General features: G+C 40.5%; 1 protein-coding gene across 1 annotated transcript in view; it reads right to left on the bottom strand.

The window, feature by feature from the left end:
- The window catches only part of LOC126242462 (crossover junction endonuclease EME1), a 61,390-nt gene that overhangs the window by 28,309 nt on the left and 10,308 nt on the right, over positions 1–22,773 (bottom strand). Inside the window, exons 2-5 of the mRNA XM_049948089.1 lie at positions 20,815–21,013; positions 20,394–20,561; positions 7,370–7,543; positions 620–795 (exon numbers count right to left, since the gene is read on the bottom strand). Of these exons, the coding sequence (XP_049804046.1) occupies positions 620–795; positions 7,370–7,543; positions 20,394–20,561; positions 20,815–21,013 (717 nt within the window). The remainder of the gene's footprint in view (positions 1–619; positions 796–7,369; positions 7,544–20,393; positions 20,562–20,814; positions 21,014–22,773) is intronic.

The raw sequence follows: 22,773 nt of genomic DNA, 5'->3' as shown, positions 1-22,773 counted from the left end.
ACAGACACAAGCAGACAAAAAGGACAGGTATACACTCGCACACACACCCATATCCATCCACACATACAGACACAAGCAGACAATATGTCTGCTTGTGTCTGTATGTGTGGATGGATATGGGTGTGTGTGCGAGTGTATACCTGTCCTTTTTTCCCCCTAAGGTAAGTCTTTCCGCTCCCAGGATTGGAATGACTCCTTATCCTCTCCCTTAAAACCCACATCCTTTCGTCTTTCCCTCTCCTTCCCCTCTTTCCTGATGAGGCAACAGTTTGTTGCGAAAGCTTGAATTTTGTGTGTATATTTGTGTTTGTTTGTGTGTCTATCGACCTGCCAGCGCTTTTGTTTGGTAAGTCTCATCATCTTTCTTTTTAGATATATTTTTCCACGTGGAATGTTTCCCTCTGTTATATTCATATCATAATAAAAACAAAGATGATGTGACTTACCAAACGAATGCGCTGGCAGGTCGATAGACACACAAAAAAACACACAAAATTCAAGCTTTCGCAACAAACTGTTGTCTATTATATATTTTAGAACTAGATCAAGTGCTCAATCATTAATTAAGGGTGGAATGTAACAAGAATGATATTATTTCCATTTACTATATGTGACATACCTTGAATATTTCTCAGAGTCATAAATTAATAGTGTCATCTTCTTGCCAGGAAGTGATGATGCAACAGATAAGACAGATGCAATAAATATGCCTGACTGCATCTGACTCTTAACCATTTCCCACGTCCATATCAACAAAGCATAGTCCTCTTCTTTGTACTTTGTAATCACTTCTAGCTATATTAATAACATATAAGATTTTATTATAACAGTTCCTGTGGTTTTTCTACATTGCATAACAAAAATTATTGTAACAATATTATTCAATGACAAACAAGCTACCATCTAAATATTAAACATTTTCGGACTTATGGATTATGTATCTGAAACTGACCAATCCATGCTTCAAACCCAGCAGGTTCTCTGTACCCGCCACAATAGCTAAATGTGTTAAAGCACCCATTTCGGGGATTGGACAGGTGCACCAGCTCCGGATGAAACCTGCCTCGCGGATTAATGCTGGGGCCAGTGTGCCATCTGGTTTGGAAGCAGTTTCTCAGCTGTATTCTACATCCACTTAAGAAAATAGAGGCCTGGTACCCAGATTCCATGTCAGTTACACAATGCAGAACCACACAGAAAAGCGATATCACTTTAACAATGTGATACACACTGGACACTGACAGAAGGGTACATGTATTCCTCTCCATAAGGTGGGGGAGGGCAGGGGGGGGGGGGAAGGCTGGTAGTAGCTTTAAAATGCCTTTGGAAATGGTGACTCCATCTTAATAATAGCCTATATATAGGTATGGTTCTCCACAAATTTGGAGAAGCATTATAGCAGTTGCAACGTGGCATTAGTTACTTTACATGTATACTTTTACATGGTTACTTTTACATGGATGTACGTACAAGCTTGGGGAACTTTTTATAATAATGTATGAGATCAAAGCTTTCCATTTCCTTTTCACAAATGTTCAATATACCCTCCACTGAACACACAACAAACATCCCAATGCTAGTCAAACCCATCACACACTTCTATAAGCATGTCTAGAGATACTGACTACAACTAGGGAGCATGAAAGTGTACAACTTTATTGTTATGGGAACACAGCACAACATAAAATGTCACTGAAGTTGGGCACCTGCACATTTATTTTTCATTTTTGTGGTATGCTGGGCTGACTGAAATTGCAAATTTCCTGCACCCCCCCCCCCCCATGACAATGGTAGCGGGAAGAGAGGAAGCTGTTCGCGGTGGAGTTCTGTGGAGGGGGACCAGATCAGTGAATGATGCCTCAGCTGCAGCAGTGACCAATTAATGTAACACTGCCTCCACCACCCCATAGCTGCAGCTGCTATTTGACACTGCCACCTTGTCATGTAGCTGCTGACACAACTCGACTGAGGGACTGTAAAGAGGAGGCATAATATCACTAACCCCCACTGTCGCAATAATACAAACATATAAGCATTATATTGGTGGGACTGAAGGCTACCGTTAACTACATCCTATTATGAAAATGGATTCACATATGTACGTATATGGAGATGACAAAAGTCACGGGATACCTCCTAATATCATATCGGACCTCGAATTGTCCGGCATATTGCAGCAATTTGATGTGGCGTGAAGTCAACAAGTTGTTGGAAGTCTCCTGCAGAAATATTGAGCTATGGTGCCTGTATAGCCATCTATAATTGCGAAAGTGTGCCAGTGCAGGGTTTTGTGCACAAACTGACCTCTCAATTATGCTCCATAAATTTTCGATGGATTTCATGTTGGGAAATCTGGGTGGCTAAAACGCTTGCTCTCAGTATCCAGAATATTCTACAAACCAATCATGAACAATTATGGCCTCGTGACACAGTGCATTGCATCCAAAAAAATTCTGTCATTGTTTGGGAATGTGAGGACCATGAGTCGCTCCAAATGGTCAGTGAATGGTGCAGTTGGACCAGAGGACCCAGTCCATTCCGTGTAAACACAGCCCATGCCATTATGGAGCCACTACCAGCTTGCACAGTGCCTTGTTGACAACTTGGGTCCATGGCTTCATGGGGTCTGCACCACACTCAAACCTCACCACCAGCTGTTACCAACTAAAATTAGGATTCATCTGACCAGTCCTGGGTTTTCCAGTTGCCTAGGGTCCAACAGATATGGTCACAAGCCCAGGAGAGGTACTGCAGGCAATATGTTGTTAGCAAAGACACTCGTGTTGGTTGTCTTGCTACCATATCCCATTAATGCTGAATTTCACTGCACTTTCCTAAAGGATACATTCATCATAAGCCCCACATTGACTTCTGTGGTTGTTCCACAGTGTTGCTAGTCTGTTAGCACCAACAACTCCATGCAAATGCCGCTGCTCTTGGCCATTAAGTGAAGGCTGTCAGCCACTGCATTGTCTGTGATGAGAGGTAATGCCTGAAATGTGGTATTCTCAGCACATTCTTGACGCTGTGGATATTGGAACATTGAATTCCTTAATGATTTCCAAATGGAATGTCCCAGGCTTCTTGTTTCAACTACCATTCTATGTTGAAAGACTTAATTCCTGTTGTGTGGCGATAGTCATGTTGGGTGCCTTTCCATATGAATCACCTGCATACATATGACAGCTCCACCAATGCCCTGTCCTTTTATACCTTGTGTAAATAATACTACTAACATCAGTATATGTGTGTATCGCTATCCCATGACTTTTGTCTCCTCTATGTATGTATTTTCCACTTCTCCTCCTAAGCCACTGGTCCAATTTCAACCAAACTTTGTACAAATATCACTTGCTGTCTGGAAATCATTGCTGTGGTGGTAGAACCATCTACCTATCAAAGGGGTGGGGGTGAACATCCAGTGTTTGAGAATGAGAGCACTTCCAGACTTGCAACAAATTTTACACATAATTTCAAATCTTTATAAAACTTTTTCTCTCTCTTTTTCCCACACAAAACAATGAAATGAAAAAAAGTTTATCACTTACTACATTTCCACTGTTCATCCAGTAAAACTACTGCATGAAGCATGGCATTTTAATTTATTACTTCTTTACTACAAACTATATTTGTAACATTTTGCAGACGGCATTCATGGATATCAATGAACATATAATAAAAATTATATTACTCTACAACACACAGTTCAGGAGGTATGTCATGAAATACAGAAATGTGCGAAACACTGCCACATCACGTATGATGTTTTAATTTATTATTTATTTACTATTACTTCTATTCACAACACATTCCGCAGATAGTGTCCACATCTGTCACTGAATTTACCAACAAAAATGTATCATTATGTAACTCATAGTGTAGGAGACATGACATCACAAACATTAAGCTGCATGAAAATGAAACTCCATGGTGAAATTCGCTGAACATTCAGGTGAAATATGAGAACAAATAAGTGGGAAATTTACTTGACTAGTGCATATGCAGGGAATTGAATGGGTAAAAGGATAATCCTATATCTCTGAAACATTTCAGCCAAATTTGGTACACACATTAGTTACAACCTGTAAAGAAATACTGTGGGGGTAAGAACCACCACCCACTGACTAAAGTAAGCGTGATAGCATGGAGAGAGAAGGGAAAGAGCAGGAGATGGGCAGAGACAGGGGGAGGAAGAGACAGGCAGAGAGAGGGGGATGGAGGAGATGGGCAGAGAGAGAAAGAGAGAGAGAGAGAGGAGGGGGGGGAAGAAGGAATTTGACTAATAGAAGAGGGGAATAAATACATACCTGGGCAATGTCGGGTATTAAGCAAGTAATAGCATGAGCTTACAATTTTTAAATTGTGAATCAAACATTAAAAATATTCGAAATATTAAAATGATAGTAAAATCTTAGCCTGTGGTAATGCTGGGTCGATACAGTAATCTGGTAGTGCTGTTGCCAATGCAAAATCCAGATAAAGGAGGGAGGTTGGTGTTAAGAAATTGTAAAATTGATGCCAAACTCAAGATCCTCCAAAGGCAACAACCCTATTTACATCAGAAGGGAGCAATCACTCCAAAGCAAACTCAAGTTATATAGGATTATGGCATGAACTCTCATAATGTTTGTAAGTTATGTGGTCCTTAGAGGAATGACTAATGAAATAAATAACTTTAAAGGAAATATATTCCCTCAATGAGTCTGCTTGGGTATAGTTTTTACTGAAACTGATTCTGAATTTTGTTTTGAGGGTTCTAATTTTGCATCTGATGGCAATAACTGAAATGTAGTGATAAATCAACATATTTTAAGTGATCCAGATAGCTCTATTTTCAAAATTTTAACTGAAGTGTTGTCCACATCCGTTTGGTGAGTCACTATGTAACATATTCGAGTACCTGCAGCTTTATATAGAAGTTGGTTCGAGTTCGTAATATAATTTTTTAGTTTCCAGAATGAAGTTTTTCAAGCTGCAGTGGGTTGTGTGCTGATGTGAAACTTCCTGACACATTACAACTGTGTGCCAGAGTGGGACTCAAACCCAAGATCTCTGTCTTTCGTGAGCAAATGCTCTATTGACTGAGCTACATAAGGCATGACTCACGACATGTCCTCAAAGTTTTTATGTATTTTATAATTGCCTATTTCCCTTCTTTTCAAATGGATCAACTAATGACAGCCTTATAAGAAGTTAAATGAAATGATCATATGGTGTTAATGGCTGGCAGATCCCATCTGGGGTTGTTCGGCCGCATGGTGCAAGTCTTTCTATTTGATGCCACTTTGGCGATCAATGCAGGTGAGATGAAGTGATTAGGACACCACAAACAACCCAGTCTCTGAGTGAAGAAAATCTCCGACTCAGCCAAGAATTGAAATGCGGTCCTATGATCTACAGGCAACCTTTCTAACCAGTAGACCATGGGCTGCGGACTTTCTAAGAAGTCAAAACCAGGCATTATGCCATTTGTGTCACTTGACACTTGAAAATACACTCTGCATTCAGCAAAAATGAACTTTAATGTAGACTTAGTTGTTACTTCAGGTTTGACTGTACCCCTTCCTCCTGTGCCTCCCAGTCAGTTGTGAACAGGGAGAATACCAACATGAAAGAACCATTCTAGAATTTTCAATTTCAAAGGTGAGTAAAATATTAAAATTTTGGCACAACCACATAAAACTGATGATATCACATGTCATTTGATCCATTTTGAGAACTGGCTTTCATCTTCAGGTAAAATATGCAAGAATCTTTAAAAAAAGGTAATACTTTAACTACATAAAAAACAGCAAATCTGTTGGACTGAACAGTCTCTGATTAATGTAAAGTAAACAGTGGACAAAATGGATTGGAATAACAATAACAACACAAATTAGGAAAGATTGCAACCCATCACGAGTAGCAGGCAGGTGCATTTAAAGGTAGACTGTAGGATACTCTTCAGCTATCTGAAAAAGCACATCAGATGGAGACATCCAAACACATTTTCACACAATTGTAACTCATACAAATGTGGCTACTGTCATCTACAGGTACTGTGACCCCATTGTGGTGAGTAGTTCTCTCGCCTAGGGTAGGTAGTGTGGGCAGAGAACAAGTGTGGGGTGAGAAAGGGAAGGGCTAGTGGGGTAGGGGTGGGGGAAGATGCTGTTCATGTTGGGCAGCATACTCAACAAATGCATGGTCCAACTGTCCCTAAGCCATAGTTTGGTGGTGGCCTTTCATGTGCACAGACAGCTTGTTAGTTGTCATGTCCACACAGGATGTGGCATAGTGATTCAGTTAAGTTGGTAGACCCCATGGCTGCTTTCACACATGGCCCCAACCTTTGATGAGGTAAGGAATGCATGTGACTGGGACAGGTAGGTGGTAGAGGTAAGATGCATGGGTTGGGTCTCTCATCTTGGTCTTTCACTGGGATATGAGCCATGGGGCAACAGCTGGAGGCAGGGAAGGAATAAGGATGAACAAGGATACTGTGTAGCTTCGGTGGGTGGCAAAATATTTATTGTGGGAGGGGTGGGGAGGTTAGTGGAGAGCATATTTCTGGTTTCAGGACATGATGAGCGGTAGCTGAAATCCTGGCAGTGAATACAATTCAGTTGCTCTTCTCCTGGGTGGTACTGAGTCACAACGGCATGCTCCTTTGTGGCTGGACTGTGGGCATGGTAGGTCACTGGTGAGAGAAGGTGGAAACGGCCTGATTTGGGACAAAATGTGGGAGGCTGACTACAATCTATGGATGCCTCAGGAAGGCCCTTGCCATATCTGAAGAGGTATTGTTCGTCAACGCAGATCCAATAATGAGTGACTAGACTGTATGGAAGGGGTTTTCTGGTGTCAAATGGGCAGTAGCTGTCAAAATGGAGGTACTGTTGGTGTTCGGTAGGTCCGAATCATCTTCTGTACACTCACTACCCAGCTCACCTGATATCACTACTCATTGTAGTGGGGCAATGGCACCCAAGACAACAGTGGCTCTCTCTCTCTCTCTCTCTCTCTCTCTCTCTCTCTCTCTCTCTCTCTCTCTCTCTCTGTGTGTGTGTGTGTGTGTGTGTGTGTGTGTGTGTGTGTGTGTGTGTGTGTGTGTGTGTGTGTGTGTGTGTGTGTAAAAATGGGTTTGTGTGTTTCTTCACATTCAGACGAAGTCTGATATGACTGATGGTTTTGCAGTATTTTTTCTTTTTCATTATTAAAGCATTAATCTTTCTTTTAAAGATTCCTGTATATTTTAACTGAAGACAAGCACTTGCTCTCAAAATGTCTAACAAAATCCTGAATTTTATGTGGTTGAGCCAAAATTTTAACATTTTACTAACAGAACCTTTCTAATAATGACAATAGACCTTTCAGTCACCTGACTCACCTTCTGGCTGTCTTCGTCAATGCTGTGTTCGATGATCTGGCGCAGCCATGTAACAGTGCTTGGGATAGGTTGTGACTGCATACAACGTTCTACCTCTATTTCTTCCAAGGCAGACAACAGAGCTCCTCCAAACTTTTCTTGTATCAGTGCATTATCCACAACAACCTTAATAGCCTGAAATCAGAAAAATAAATTTTCACTGTTTCTGAATTGCACATTCTACATTATTACTTCATCTATAATTAGGTGAGTTCTGCTCTCAACAACTCTGCAGTAACTGAAAGCTTCGATAATTAAAACGTTGATCGCCACATGCTTAGTGATGGAGGTTTCATCACCATGCCAGACAAGGTACATGGTGTTAGGCTCTGCTGTGGACTCTTGCAACTGACTTGCAGGGCTCTTTGTACACTTGAGTTATTCTCTGATGAATTTCTGTCCCCTGAACTCCTTCCACTGTCAGGACATGCACTACATGTCTGTTTTTCTTTTGAAGCCTGCAAAAACAGATGTGAGCAGCAGAAAAATCATTCTGCAGTTGATTGCAAATGCCTGTTCTCTGAATTTTCTCATTGGTGCTTTTTGAAAAGAATGTAGTCTTCCCCAGGGGATTCTCATTTGAACTCACGAATCATCTCCATAACACTTCCTGTTAATCTAACCTATCAGTAACAAACATAGCTGCATGCTTCTGAATTGCTTCAATGTTTTCCTTTAATTTGATCTAGTGAGGGTTCCAAACACCTGAGCAGTACTCAAGAGTGGGTCGCGCAAGGGTTTTATATGTGGTCTCCTTTGTAAATGAGGTATATTTTCCTAAAACTTCCCCAATAAACCAACCACCTTCCCTATTACCATCCTTAAATGTGTTCATTCCATTTCATTACAGGATTCTTTTTCCTACTCCTCTGCATCATCTTACATTTTTCTACGATTAGAGCAAGCTGCTATTTATCAGACCCAATTGACCTCGTGTTTAAGTCATCCTGTATCCTTCTACAGCTCCTCAAAGATGATACTTTCCCATATACAACAGTGCCATTAGCAAACAGTCATAGATTGCTGCTTATCCTATTCGCCAGATCATTTATGTACACAGATAACGAGAATGGTCCTATCACACTACAGTGGGGCAGTCTTAACCATATGCTTGTCTTTGATGAACACTCACCATCCAGGACACCGTATTAGGTTGTGTTACTTAAGAAGTCTTTGTGCCATTCACATATCTGGGTACACACTCCAGGTGCTCAGAACTCTGTTAACAGTCTGCAGTGGGGCACTGCGGCAAATGCTTTATGGAAGAATATGTTCCAGAATTCTACAGTATACTGATGTTAAGGATACGGGTCTGTAATTTTTGCAGGTCCATTCTCTCCCTTCTTATATACAGGAGTCGCCTGTGCTTTTTAATAGTTGCTTTGGACTCTGAGCTGGAAAACATACACTCCTGGAAATTGAAATAAGAACACCGTGAATTCATTGTCCCAGGAAGGGAAAACTTTATTGACACATTCCTGGGGTCAGATACATCACATGATCACACTGACAGAACCACAGGCACATAGACACAGGCAACAGAGCATGCACAATGTCGGCACTAGTACAGTGTATATCCACCTTTCGCAGCAATGCAGGCTGCTATTCTCCCATGGAGACGATCGTAGAGATGCTGGATGTAGTCCTGTGGAACGGCTTGCCATGCCATTTCCACCTGGCGCCTCAGTTGGACCAGCGTTCGTGCTGGACGTGCAGACCGCGTGAGACGACGCTTCATCCAGTCCCAAACATGCTCAATGGGGGACAGATCCGGAGATCTTGCTGGCCAGGGTAGTTGACTTACACCTTCTAGAGCACGTTGGGTGGCACGGGATACATGCGGACGTGCATTGTCCTGTTGGAACAGCAAGTTCCCTTGCCGGTCTAGGAATGGTAGAACGATGGGTTCGATGACGGTTTGGATGTACCGTGCACTATTCAGTGTCCTCTCGACGATCACCAGTGGTGTACGGCCAGTGTAGGAGATTGCTCCCCACACCATGATGCCGGGTGTTGGCCCTGTGTGCCTCGGTCGTATGCAGTCCTGATTATGGCGCTCACCTGCACGGCGCCAAACACGCATACGACCATCATTGGCACCAAGGCAGAAGCGACTCTCATCGCTGAAGACGACACGTCTCCATTCGTCCCTCCATTCACGCCTGTCGCGACACCACTGGAGGCGGGCTGCACGATGTTGGGGCGTGAGCGGAAGACGGCCTAACAGTGTGCGGGACCGTAGCCCAGCTTCATGGAGACAGTTGCGAATGGTCCTCGCCGATACCCCAGGAGCAACAGTGTCCCTAATTTGCTGGGAATGGCGGTGCGGTCCCCTACGGCACTGCGTAGGATCCTACGGTCTTGGCGTGCATCCGTGCGTCGCTGCGGTCCGGTCCCAGGTCGACGGGCACGTGCACCTTCCGCCGACCACTGGCGACAACATCGATGTACTGTGGAGACCTCACGCCCCACGTGTTGAGCAATTCGGCGGTACGTCCACCCGGCCTCCCGCATGCCCACTATACGCCCTCGCTCAAAGTCCGTCAACTGCACATACGGTTCACGTCCAGGCTGTCGCGGCATGCTACCAGTGTTAAAGACTGCGATGGAGCTCCGTATGCCACGGCAAACTGGCTGACACTGACGGCGGCGGTGCACAAATGCTGCGCAGCTAGCGCCATTCGACGGCCAACACCGCGGTTCCTGGTGTGTCCGCTGTGCCGTGCGTGTGATCATTGCTTGTACAGCCCTCTCGCAGTGTCCGGAGCAAGTATGGTGGGTCTGACACACCGGTGTCAATGTGTTCTTTTTTCCATTTCCAGGAGTGTAATTGTGACATGCGCAGGCTAAATAAGAGGTCAGTCCTGTACAGTTCTCTCTGTAAAACCGAACTGGGATTTTGTCCAGATCTGGGGACTTGCGTGTCTTCGACTCTTTCAGTTGCTTCTCAATGCCAGAGTTACCTATTTCTAAGTGCTTCATACATCAGTCTGTGTGGTAGTCAAAGAATGTTATGGCTGTATGATCCTCCTGTGTGAACAATTTTAAATGCAACATTTAAAACTTCTCCTTTTGTTTTGCTGCCTTCTATTGGCAAATCAGACTGGTCAACAAGTGATTGGACAGAAACATTCGACCTGATTAGTGCTTTTATGTTGGACCATAATTTTCTCATGTTCTCTGCAAGATCCTTCACTAAGGTATAACAGTGGAAGTTGTATACTTTGCACATCAATCTTTTTTTACACACACACACACACACACACACACACACACACACACACACACACACACTAGTTTCTAGTAGCTTTGGTTGTCAACATTTCCAAGATCTTTTTTAGCCCCGAGAATGCAATGACCTCTGCTTTCTCAGCATTTTCAAATTTTGTTATTAAACCATGTTGAGTCTTTTTTGTCCTTAATCCCCATACTTCAGTTTCAACTGTTTCCATAATTTCTGTATGTCCATCATACTGGAATTTGAAAAAATGCCCATTCACTGTCTTAAATAGACGGGTAAAAACTTCTTATCTGCGAATTTTCAGCATAAATACTCTCCTAGCCTTTTGGAAACATATATTAACTTTAGTAACCATTGCTACTGTGGTGACACCATCACTAATCCTCGTCTCTATGTTTTGAGAATGAAAACATGGTCTTAGTAGGCTGCAGTCTTTTTATTATCTGTGGACCACCACAACAACAAAATTTTAAACTGTAGCTATGTCACTGGTGATAAAGGTCAGGTTTGTTTGTAGCTACAAGGTCAAAAATATTTCCATTGTGTGTGGATTGTCAAACTAACTGCTCATGGCAGTTTTAAGAAATGAAATTATGAAGGTAGCAAAGGATCAAATAGGCAGAAAAATCAAGGCCCTGCAGAAATCCTATGGTAACAGGTACTTACAATTTGTACAGAAACCAGACTGCAGATATAAGAGTTGAAGGACGTGAAAGGGAAGCAGTGGTTGAGAAGGGAGCGAGATAGGGTTGTAGCCTATCCCCAATGTTATTCATTCTGTACACTGAGCAACCTGTGAAGGAAACAAAGGAGAAATTTGAAAATAGAATTAAAACTCAAGGAGAAGAAATAAAAACTTTGAAGTTTGATAATGACATTGTAATTCTGTCAGAGCTAGAAAAGGACTTGAAAGAGCAGTTGAATAATATGGATGGTAAAGACATTATAAAATGAACATCAACAAAAGTAAAAACAGGTGATGGAATGTAGTATGATGAAATAGTGCAATGCTGAAGGAATAAGATTAGAAAATGAGACACAACAACTAGTAGATGAGTTTTGTTATTTTGAGAGCAAAATAAGTGATAATGGCGAAAGTAACAAGGCTATAAAATGTAGACTAGTAATAGCAAGAAAAATGTTTCTTAAAATGAGGAATTTGTTCACAATGAATACAACTAAAGTGTTAGTAAGTCTTTCCTGGAGGTATTTGTGTGGAATTTGGAAATGAAATGTGGATGACAAATAGTACAGACAAGAAGCTTTTGAAATGTGGTGCTATAGAAGAATGCTCAAAATTAGATGAGTAGATTGAATAACTAATACTTAAGCAATATTCTAGGGAGTGTCAAATGAGTATTATGTAGGTGGTCTCCTTTGTAGACTGATTGCATTTCCCCAGTACTATACAGTCTGTCAACTGCTTTACCTGCGATTGAGATTATGTGATCATAGTGAGTTGATAGATTCAAACTGTGACTCACTGATATCATAGTCATAGGACATACTTTTTTTTTAATTTATTTTGGAAGTGCACAATTTTACTTATCTGAAAATTTAGAGAAAGTTCCCAATCCTTGCAATACTTTGAAACCTTGTCAAGATCTGCAGCTTCTTTCAGACAGTACTTCATAACAGATGACTGAATTATCATCAAAAGGTCTGAGGTTACTACTAGTAATGTCTGCAAGGTCATTAATATACAACTTGAATAATAAGGGTCTCAACGCACTTTCCTGGGGAACATCTGAAGTTACTTCTACAACTGTCAATGACTCCCTAGCCAACGTAAGTTGTGTTGTCCTCTCTAAAAAAGAAAATCTTCAACCGAGTCACAAATTTTGCTAGGTAACACATACAGTCTTACTTTTGATAACTGTGGTATCATAGCCAATCACTACCACACAGGGGCAATCATTTGAGGCTCCGATGTTCCCACTACAGCTTCGCCCCTTGTCTGACAGCTGCAGTGACTGGTGCCACCCAACTGCTAGTGGCACGAGTGCCGTGCTCCCTGAGCTAAGCTGCCATGGATCACAAGGATAAAGTGACTGTTCAACTGCAACTCAGGCAGTTCGTCCCCAGTCGAGTTCATCTAAATTCTTATGGAGTTATAGTTGAGTTGTTGTGTGGCTCCAGTACTGAGTAGTCTAGTATCATCTTAGTGCAGACGTAACTTTCTCCACAGAAGTGGTATCTTTGAAATGGCCCGCATAAGTCTGCCTCAGAACCCACACTGTCCTGATGGGACATTGCACTTCTGAAAATGGGACTTTCTTGGCCGCTTCAATAACCATAGATGTGGTACTGAGTCAAATGCTTTTCAGAAATCTATAAGTATTTCATCTGCATTAATGCCTTGATCCATGGCTTTCAGTATGACATGTGAGAGAAGTGCGAGCTGGGCTCCAGATGATTTATGTCTTTGGAATCCACCCTTCTTGGCATAGAGAAAGTCCTTCCGTTCAAGATACCTCAATATGTTTGAGTTCAGAATAGATTCTAAAACAAATAGATGTCGAAGATATTGGGCAGTAGTTTTGTGGGTTGTCTCTATTACCCTTCTTGCAGACTGGTGTGATCTGTGGCTTTATACAATAACTAGGGTTGGTTTTTTGTTTGAGGGCTCTGTGGTAGACTACAGTTAAAAGAGCTCCACCAGGCCCTGGCACTTTGTTAAATTTTAACATTTCAGCTGTTTTTTCAATGCCACTGACACTAATATCTATTTCACTCGTGTTTTCGGTGCTATGAGAATCAAATTGTAGCAATATTCCTGGCTTCTCATTTTCAAAGGAACAAAACAGAGTTAAGCATTTCTGCTTTAGCTTTGCTACCATAAATTTCAGTTCCTGTCTCATTCTGAGTGACTGGACAGTACCCTTAGCGCCATTAAAAGCCTTTACATATGACAGGAATTTCTTTGAGGTTTGTGAGAGACCTTTTGACAATATTCTGCTAAGGCTGAATGAAGGCTTCACACATTGCTCTCACTATGGCCAAACATATTTCATTCAGAATATCTCCTATCTACACTGCTATGCCTTGTTTTACATCTGTTATGCAGTAGTCTCTGTTTCTTTACAAAGGCTGTACACCTGGGCCAGCCACAGCTTGCCAAACTTCATCCGTGCAGCATGTACGGGCCATGGGAGGGCTAAGCTGGACCTGTCACTTGGCTTTGCTCGGTGCTTCTCGGAAGCGCTCAGAACAGCCCAACATTTCACTTAGCATTGCAGCGCAGTGTCTTGTTTGGCACAAGTCTCATCAGTTCGGCAGAATAGTGCTGTCAGAGCTGTTTAATCTACACTATTTGTTTGTGATATGAAGAATGTTCACTGATCTAGTGGCTGTTTGCACAAAGGAGGCACTCCAGTGATCTATCATAGAATCCTTTAAAATTAATGGTAATGACAGAAGAGAGGGATTAGAATTCTCAATTCGCATATATGGCAGGTAGTGATATTTGCTATGAAACAATATTAAAATACCATGCAGAAAGAATTTATGGGTCTAGTTGACAATGAAAGAGCAAAAAATTAGGAAAATTGACATATGGGATTAGTTGTTTTGTAGATCAAAAAGCACTTTGCAGGCCTGTTGTATGCAAAGAATGGATGGTACGAATAGTAAAATTTCTGAAATCACAAACATTCCATTGTCAGTTGCAACAGTTCTCAGTGGAACCGAACAATGAGTATGGAGACTTCATATGTCATTGCAGAGTACATAGGTTAAGTCAAGGGACATTCCTGGGACATTCTTTTGATTTAAAACCTGCTTCTGTTTAAGTTTCTGAAGGAAAGAAGAGTACAGGAATGAAAATTAGAACATTTGGAATGAAGGTGTAGGAAAGAAAAATACAACATCCAGAATGGAACTTGACTGCACACTGCCCAGAGTAAGACACTGCAAGGAAACTTTTTTCTGATTTGATGGGGACTGATTAAAAAAGAAAATCATATTGTAGAAGGGATACATTATGACAAGGACAATCCATTTTCCTAAGATCATTGGCAGTAAAGAAAATGAAAGGTTTGAAGAATCCTTGTGGCCTAGAAAGAATTGAAAGGATAGTTTTATAAAGATTTTGAGGACATTATCAATCTTACAACTGTTTCTGAGGTGTTTTTGAGACTGTTTGCCACTGCAGTTGAAAGCACTCCTGTGCATGTGTATATGTAACTGACTGACCGGCAAGATAATCCCAGTTATGTTAAAATTGTCAAGGATGCCTTCACTGCTCTCCTGAGGTAGAGTTTCCACATCTCCATAATAAGGTTACAAAAGTGCTACAATATTTTTATTGACATATTTCTGTGAGAGATATTTTTGAGTTATGAAACTAAGTCAGTCATGATTACTGTCAGGACCTGGTGTGGCAAATCACAATTGAGACCACAGTGGTAAAAGTAAAAATCAGTAATGGATCAAAGTTCATCATTTCACACGACATTTTAAACATGACAAAGGTCATCACTCGCACGGTTCAGCGATTGCTAACACCCAACGGAAAAGCCCACGTAACTGAGGGGCACTGGAAATGTTGCAGCTGTGTCACGTCATCCTACATGACTTCTTTAGCTACCTACGGTAATTACAATGGGTGAGTATCAGTATTACCCCAAGACAAAGGAGCAAAGCAAGCAGAGAAAACGTGATTTCACCACAGTCAGGAAAAGTGACGACCCAACCAACATTGTGCAGACTGAAATTCTGAAAATGCCGAGGAAGCAAAGAAGGCTATTGCACTCCCAGTTAAAAATAGAGTATGCAAGTGATGACAGACAAGATTAGTAGAGATACATGCATCTGTGAAAAGACCTATGTGCAAAGTATACAACAGCTATCAAATTTTTTGTCACCCCCGTCGCCTCACAACTTGATACCCAGTTACTTCTTCCTCTTTCCTCACAAGAAAAAACTGTTGAGTGGTAAGCTTTTCCAGAATGATGACAGGAATATTTCTGAGGTGGAGTGTTTCCTGAACAATCTAAATGCAAACTTCTGCATCTGAGGTCTCTGCCAAGGCATCCAATGTTGGGAAAAATTTATGGTGAATTCTTACAGAACGACTATCATCATCAGCTTGTTTTATCATCACAGCTTAATTTTTCAAGGTCATAACTAGAACTTTATGATTGCTCCTTGTACAGTGCTAATTACACTGCTCGAGAAAAAGTGACCAACCAGGAGTGGAGGACAAACCAAAATTAAACTTCACAGGTTTAGAGGGTATGTGAAATTATTTCAGAAGTCAAATTTACAAAGAATGGGGCTCTTTGAGCCCAGTTAACAGTATGACACTGCACCTCCTCTGGCTTGGATCCATGCCCCGATTCAGGAGAGAAGGTTGTTATAAAGCCATTGTATCCTCTCCTGAAAGATTCAACTTCCTCTTGAAATATGATGCTTCTGGTCCTTGGTATCTAGGGTACTGGAACTGATACAGTGTTAACATCTGAGCTGGTCTCACACATGTTCTATCAGGGACAGATCTGGGGATCTTGCTGGGCATGGGAGTACCTCAATATCACTTACGAGTGTCCACAGACACATACTAGGTGTGGATGAGCACAGTCCTGTTGAAAAATGGCACCACGATACTGTTGTATGAGGGGTAATACACGAGGACGCAGGATATCTGCGACCTCCCACTGTGCCATCAGAGTTCACTCATTCACTACCAGCTACAATTTGGAGTCATACCAGATATTTTCTCACATCATGATGTTAGGAACCATTGCTGTACCCCTCTGAAACACTGGGAGAATGGGACCTCTCCTCAGGTTGCCACCATATTCAGCAAATACAGTCATCCAAGATAATGCGAATCGCGGTTTAAAGCTGAACACAATGTTATACCAATCATCAGCAGTCTGAGCTTCCTGGTCACAGAAGCACTCCAAATGTACTCATTTGTATTCTGCTGTTAACAGCAATCAACACATTGGGTTGTAGTTCCCTAGTCCAGCTGCTGCTGCTGCTGCACTGCCAAATGATGTGGTGTGGTACAGAATATAGCGGCGAGTCAATATTTGCTCTCAGATGGCAGGCACAGATGTGAAGCGGATATAGTGTGCTTAGTTCATAATAGAGCAATTCTCTCATTTTGTGCCAACAGTGGGCCACTGTCACATCAGAATACACCATGTAACATTGAGGGACTTTGGCTGTTCACTTATGTAATAAAATGGAACACCTACAGTAATTCTTACAATGTTATTTATTATATGTGTACCAGTTTCAGTGCTTCACTGTACCAATTTCCAGCTTTAACTGTTGCTGAGGGGTTAACTCCAATCGCATACAAGACTCATTAGCGGCCAAAATCTGTGAACTGGTTTTTGCAGACTACTTGTAACAATGATGTTGAGTTGGTATTTGATGGTTGGAGACAGAACACTATTGTTACAGCAAGTCTGCAAAAACCATTTCACAGATGTTGGCCACTGACTAATCATGTATACGATTGGAGCCAACACCCTTAGTGTCAGTTAAGGCCACAAGATGGTGCACTGAAACACCAAAACTGGTAGCCATATAACAAATAACATTGTAAGGATGGCTATAAGTGTTCCATTTTACTATCATGTAACATTGGCTCACATGAATATGTGCCGATTCCATGTCCTTCACATTGATTACTACACATCTGACACTGTTTATGCCCTTGATGTATGCTACCAGGATTGGCAACAAAAGTCAATGCACTCTGCTGGCTATTATACCTGTCACAGCTAACTGTAGCTCTAATTGTTTACTTAACCACCGGTGGTGTGTACTTTAACAAAGTTACACTGACTTCCAAACTTATCTTCTGGATGCTTCACACCCCCCCCCCCTTTTTTTTTGGGTCAGGTAGTGTACATTTGTAATTTTTACCTTCTGGTTTTGAGGAACTGCTGACGTTCAAGATTCCAAGTACTGTCGAGAAAGTTCACAGAATTATTTTTCCAGTGAGGTATCCCTAGCACTACATGTCAGTACTTATAAATACTATATCTTGTACGTCCAGCAATAATTTTCTCTGGAAGTTTGGGGAATACTGTGGAGACCAAAAGTTGTTTCTTGTTGGTCCTGCATGTCAAGTCTTCTACTGTTAGAGAATAGAGCAGTGTGCACACTGGATGCATATAAATGGCAGAGAAGTCATATGATGATTATTGTTGTCAAAGATGACTGTGTACAAGTGGTATAAGGGCTTTTTGAGGGGTAGCAGTCATTGGGTGGTGACTGATTGAGGCACAAGAAGCACAGACTGTCACATACAATGTGTCTGGAATCTCCTTGCATAGGATTGGTGTTTGACAGCAAATTCTTTAAGGGTGAGATGTATAGCCTTCTCAAAAAGATTCCAGTTAGCATGATCCTTTCTTCAATTCATTTTAATTTTCTCTTTTAGAGTTTTGCTGTACACATTGCTTCAGCATATACTGTGATGACCATTGGCCAATTACAGACCAAAAACTGAGTGGAAATTTTACAAATGCACTACCCTGACATTGCCACTAGTCAGTTTCTGAGAAAACGGTAAGTGTATAAAAGGACCAAGTTGTCAATTGCAAAAATCATGCATAAATATGAAAAGAGAAATTGCAAGTAATCCAAACACTAAAGCCAAGCATCATCAACAGTGTACAAACAAATAAACCCACAACAGCGAACCAACAGCAAGCAAGTAACTGTATTTGAAAGCAATGTCAGCGAATGGAAAGATCAATATAACTGGAAAGGTCAATAAAACTAGATGAGGACAGCACACACACTTTCATCTATACCTACATCACCACCCTGCAATTCACAACTAAATGCTCGGCAAAAGGTTCATCAAACCATTTTCACTTTTCTTGATTGCTCTACTCATTAACAACACACAAGAAAACCGATCACCTAAAACTTTCCGTGCAAGCTCTGATTTCTCTTATTCCTGAATGCGTCCTGACTATGTGTCAATAGATTGTTTTCTTAGAGTTATTTCACAATGTTCAAACACAGTATGTGTTCCCAATATTACTGTCAATTTATGTTAGTGATGTTTGTATATAATAAAGCAGATTACTTCTGTTACCTTTCTTGAGGATTGGTGCACCCTGTGAAACTTTTCTGTCCTCATGTACAGATCTTCTGTCTAGCAAGCTGTTACATTCAGTTGCTAAACATGCAACTGTTACATCAGCATACTCCAAAAGGAAGTTAACTGGTGCACAATCTGAACCAGAATACTTGCCTTTATAAAGTAACTTAAGTAGTTTGTCTACACCGAGGGTATCTACTTCTAAGTTACTCATGTTGACAGTGCTGCTCGAATTGAATTCTTTAATATTTACTATATCTTCTTTGATGAAGGACTTTCAGAAAACTGTGTTTCTTAACTCCATTTGAGTGGTGCTGTCTTTGGTAACATTAATATTATTATTGCACAGTAAAGGTACTGATTGTGTGATATCACTGGTGTACTTTTCATACGAGAAGAATCTCTTTAGGTGTTCTAACAGATTTTAGGACAGAGTTTCATTGTGGAGACTATTAAAGGCATCTTGCATTGGAGACTTTCTAGCTTACTCCATCACAGGACTTAACCAAGTGACGAAAATCCACAGCACTTGTGGTGCAGATGCAAAACCAAAGTACTCTGAATGGCTAACCCTTGTGCATTCATCTCAAAGTCTGAGTCCGGCGATGGTAATAAGAGCCTCCCCTCATCCCCAGTATTCAACTGTTTCATCACAAGTAGATTTCATTCTTTCCCAAAAACTGAAGAGTCCACAGGAAGGAGCTAAAATACATAGCTTACTAACATTCAGAAATATCACTACTCTTCACACAGCCCAAGTCACAATTTTTTTGTCATTATTATATTTTATTTTCTAGCAACCAGTTTCAGGTATACCATCTTCAGATGATAATGGTACTATAGCGTAAATGCAGCCAACAATGAAGTGGTAGTGCCCTATATTGTGGATTTCTGAACAGTTACAGGTCTACCATCTGGTGTAAAAAATAAAGTCACTTAATCATCTGAGGTCATACTCAATGTTTTCACAGAACCGAAGGTCGTCCCCCCCCCCCCCCCTTGTTTGTTTAAATCCTCTTCTCTCTCTCAATGTTGTGATGATTCTGTCTCTATTCTGCTGTTAATTCCCACTTTACCACTTTAAACAGTTCACCAGTCTCATACCACACCTGCGCTTGGATCTTGTGCGGCTTCAGTATTCACAGCTAGTATGTATTGTTACATAGCATGGAGAAATGGCTTATGGCATTTTTGAGCCTTTTATCCTCTTGATACGGAACCTCTGGTTCATGGTAACACTGGGATGAGGATGACCTTAGATGATTAAATGATTTTATTTTTCACACCAGATGGTGTAACTGTAATTGTTCCAAAACTGGTCATTCACGCAATAAAAAATTGTGGATTAAGCAACTGTCCTGCAGTTTTCTTCATTTTTCAGAAGTGAAGTTTTAGTGAAACCATGTGCGCATTTAGTTCACATATTCTGAGAATGCTCTGAGTACACTCACAGCTCTCTGTTACCACTATTGCTTCACAAAAATCTTCCTGAAAGGGAAACATACACCTTTATGTTCCAAACTTAAGTAGTCTTTGTTACTCCTATTGCTACTATACAACAAGGCAATAACAGAATTACTCTCTCTCAGAATGTGGCAGTGGTTCTGAATCATTTAATGTGAGTTGTCATAATACACAACACACCCCACCCCCATCATCCCTCATACCTTGAGACACTCGCCTGGCTTTTTGAGGCGACTTGATGCTGCTGCTGCTTGTTTCATAGCTTTATGCAGGGCTGCCTCTGCTTTCTTCTTCTCCTTTTCGGCTTTTTTCTGCATTTTCTCTTCCAGAATTGCTTCTTTATTAATTCTACCTTTCTTCTTCTTCTTTTGCTGTAAGACAGTCAAAGTTTTTATTTGAGTCAAAAGACATACGAAGAACTTGGAATGTATCCCCCCACAAGAAAATAAATACTCAAATCAATGAGTCACCTGAAATGTGGCTGTTGCTTTGTTACATGTTAATAATATTACAGATATCGACAAACAATTTCTTATGTTACAATCAAAAACTAATGTCTCAGGTCAGCTTCCACAAACATTTATACACCTACAGAATGCAGTTAGATTTGCGCTTTACACTTACATCATCCTCCTTGTCATGTGATGATGGTAAAAGTGTTCGTAACTGATTTAATGCTTCGGAAAACAAATCTGGAGGGTTTTCTTTCATATTGTAATCACTTCCACTGTTTCCTGAATTGGTACCCAGATTATCATCTGAGTTTTTCAAGGCTACTACATCAGCAGAAGGATGTATATTAGATCCAACATCTTCATATGGTCTAAAATAAACAAGAATATAGGTTTCAAATCTGCTTTGAAAAATCAGGTAAACAAGAATATAGATAAACAAGAATATAGGTTTCAAATCTGCTTTGAAAAATCAGCACTTTCAAATAGTTTTGAAAAATTACTTGAATTTCAGTCTTTATTTTTTTCTGAAGCGACTAATGATTATTATTCACTGTGTCTACCTCATACTGCAAATGATGTGTACCATTTTGATTTCCAGCAGAATAGGCAAATATTCACTTTCCTACTGGTATTTCAGTGTTTTCACAAAGTCAGAAATTAAGAGAGATGCAACTGTTCTTTCAGACGTGTTGAACATCTACTTGAAACAAAAAGAACAATAACACGTGAAGAAATTATATGATTTAAATTGAAAGAATGAAATGATCAGTGATAGTACACACTATCAGTTTCAGTTCTGACACAAATATTTTTTAAATGCCCATAAAAATACACAAATAGGTCATTCATGTGCAAGAAGAAAGAATCAGACACTGTACGGAGGGAGGGAGGGAGGGAGGGGTAGAGTACTTTTAGGGTTTCATGATACACTGACACGATTGTTAAGTACAGCATAAACTACACTTTGATCAGGGTGAGGCCGAAAATCAGCTACGTCTTTTGTGCAAAAGCCATTCTGACACTGCCTATACAAGGGTTAGTTGTAAAGTTTTAAACATCACCTTAAAATAGCAACCCTTTAAAGCATAATGTTTTATAGTGACAAATGACTTAGCAGAGACCTTGATTGTGGAAGGCTGCATTTTGACAGTAAAGCAAATGATCAAGCTCAAAAATCAGGAAATGGAAATGCCTACCATGCAACGACTTCTTCACCCAAGCCTAGAGGAGGAAGTCACTGGATGCGACATCAAGGGAACATGAGAGTGTGGTCAAATTTGACAGACCATTGAAGCAGTGTGTGTGACTGTGTCCCATGCAAAATGAGCAAAAACAACCCCCTCGGAAAGCTTCCACATCACTTAGTCTTATTGTATTTGTATTTGTTTATTTATCCTGTGGATCACATATTGTACAAAGTACACATGATATAGGACAAGTCATTTTTCTTAACAAATATGTAGTTTGGAGGGAAAAAAAAGGCAATGGACTGCCATTTAAAAAAAATGCACACAAAATTGTTCATTGATGAATATAGTAACTTCACATACAGAGAATACAAACAATTTACATGGGGAACTAAGAAACATGTAGGCAATGTAGTGCTACTTTAAATTTACACAAATAATCACTGAGATTACAGAATACTGAAAATGTCAACTGGAAACACAACAGAAGGACAATGTCATTTAAAAATTACATTAAACATGAAATTAACATTGAGATTTCACAGACAATTAAGTTTTAATACTAATAGAATGTGTACTTGTACATTCAAAAAGCGAGTTAAAAAATTTTGGGAAGTGAAACTGAAACATAGTTGTGTATAGTAGAAATTAGGTTATTATTTTGCCTACAGAATGTTTTACTCTAATCACAGTATTTTACAAAGGAACTTTATAATTTTTCATTTCCAGGAATTCTTGTACTGAATAGAAACAGTGCTTTGTCAGAAATGCCTTTAGTTTATTTTTAAATATTGGATCTGGAGCAGTTTTTATTTGTTCTGGAATTTTATTGTGTAATACGACACCCAGATGAGTTATATATTTTTGGTATGATGATGTCCTTGAAAAAATTTGATGGATATTAGATTGCCCTCTGGTATAATGAGCGTGTATATCATTGT

This window comes from Schistocerca nitens, chromosome 1 (assembly GCF_023898315.1).
Source record: "Schistocerca nitens isolate TAMUIC-IGC-003100 chromosome 1, iqSchNite1.1, whole genome shotgun sequence".
NCBI classification, from domain to species: domain Eukaryota; kingdom Metazoa; phylum Arthropoda; class Insecta; order Orthoptera; family Acrididae; genus Schistocerca; species Schistocerca nitens.
Note: the sequence above shows the minus strand (reverse complement) of the source record. Positions and strands in the feature narration are given on the sequence as shown.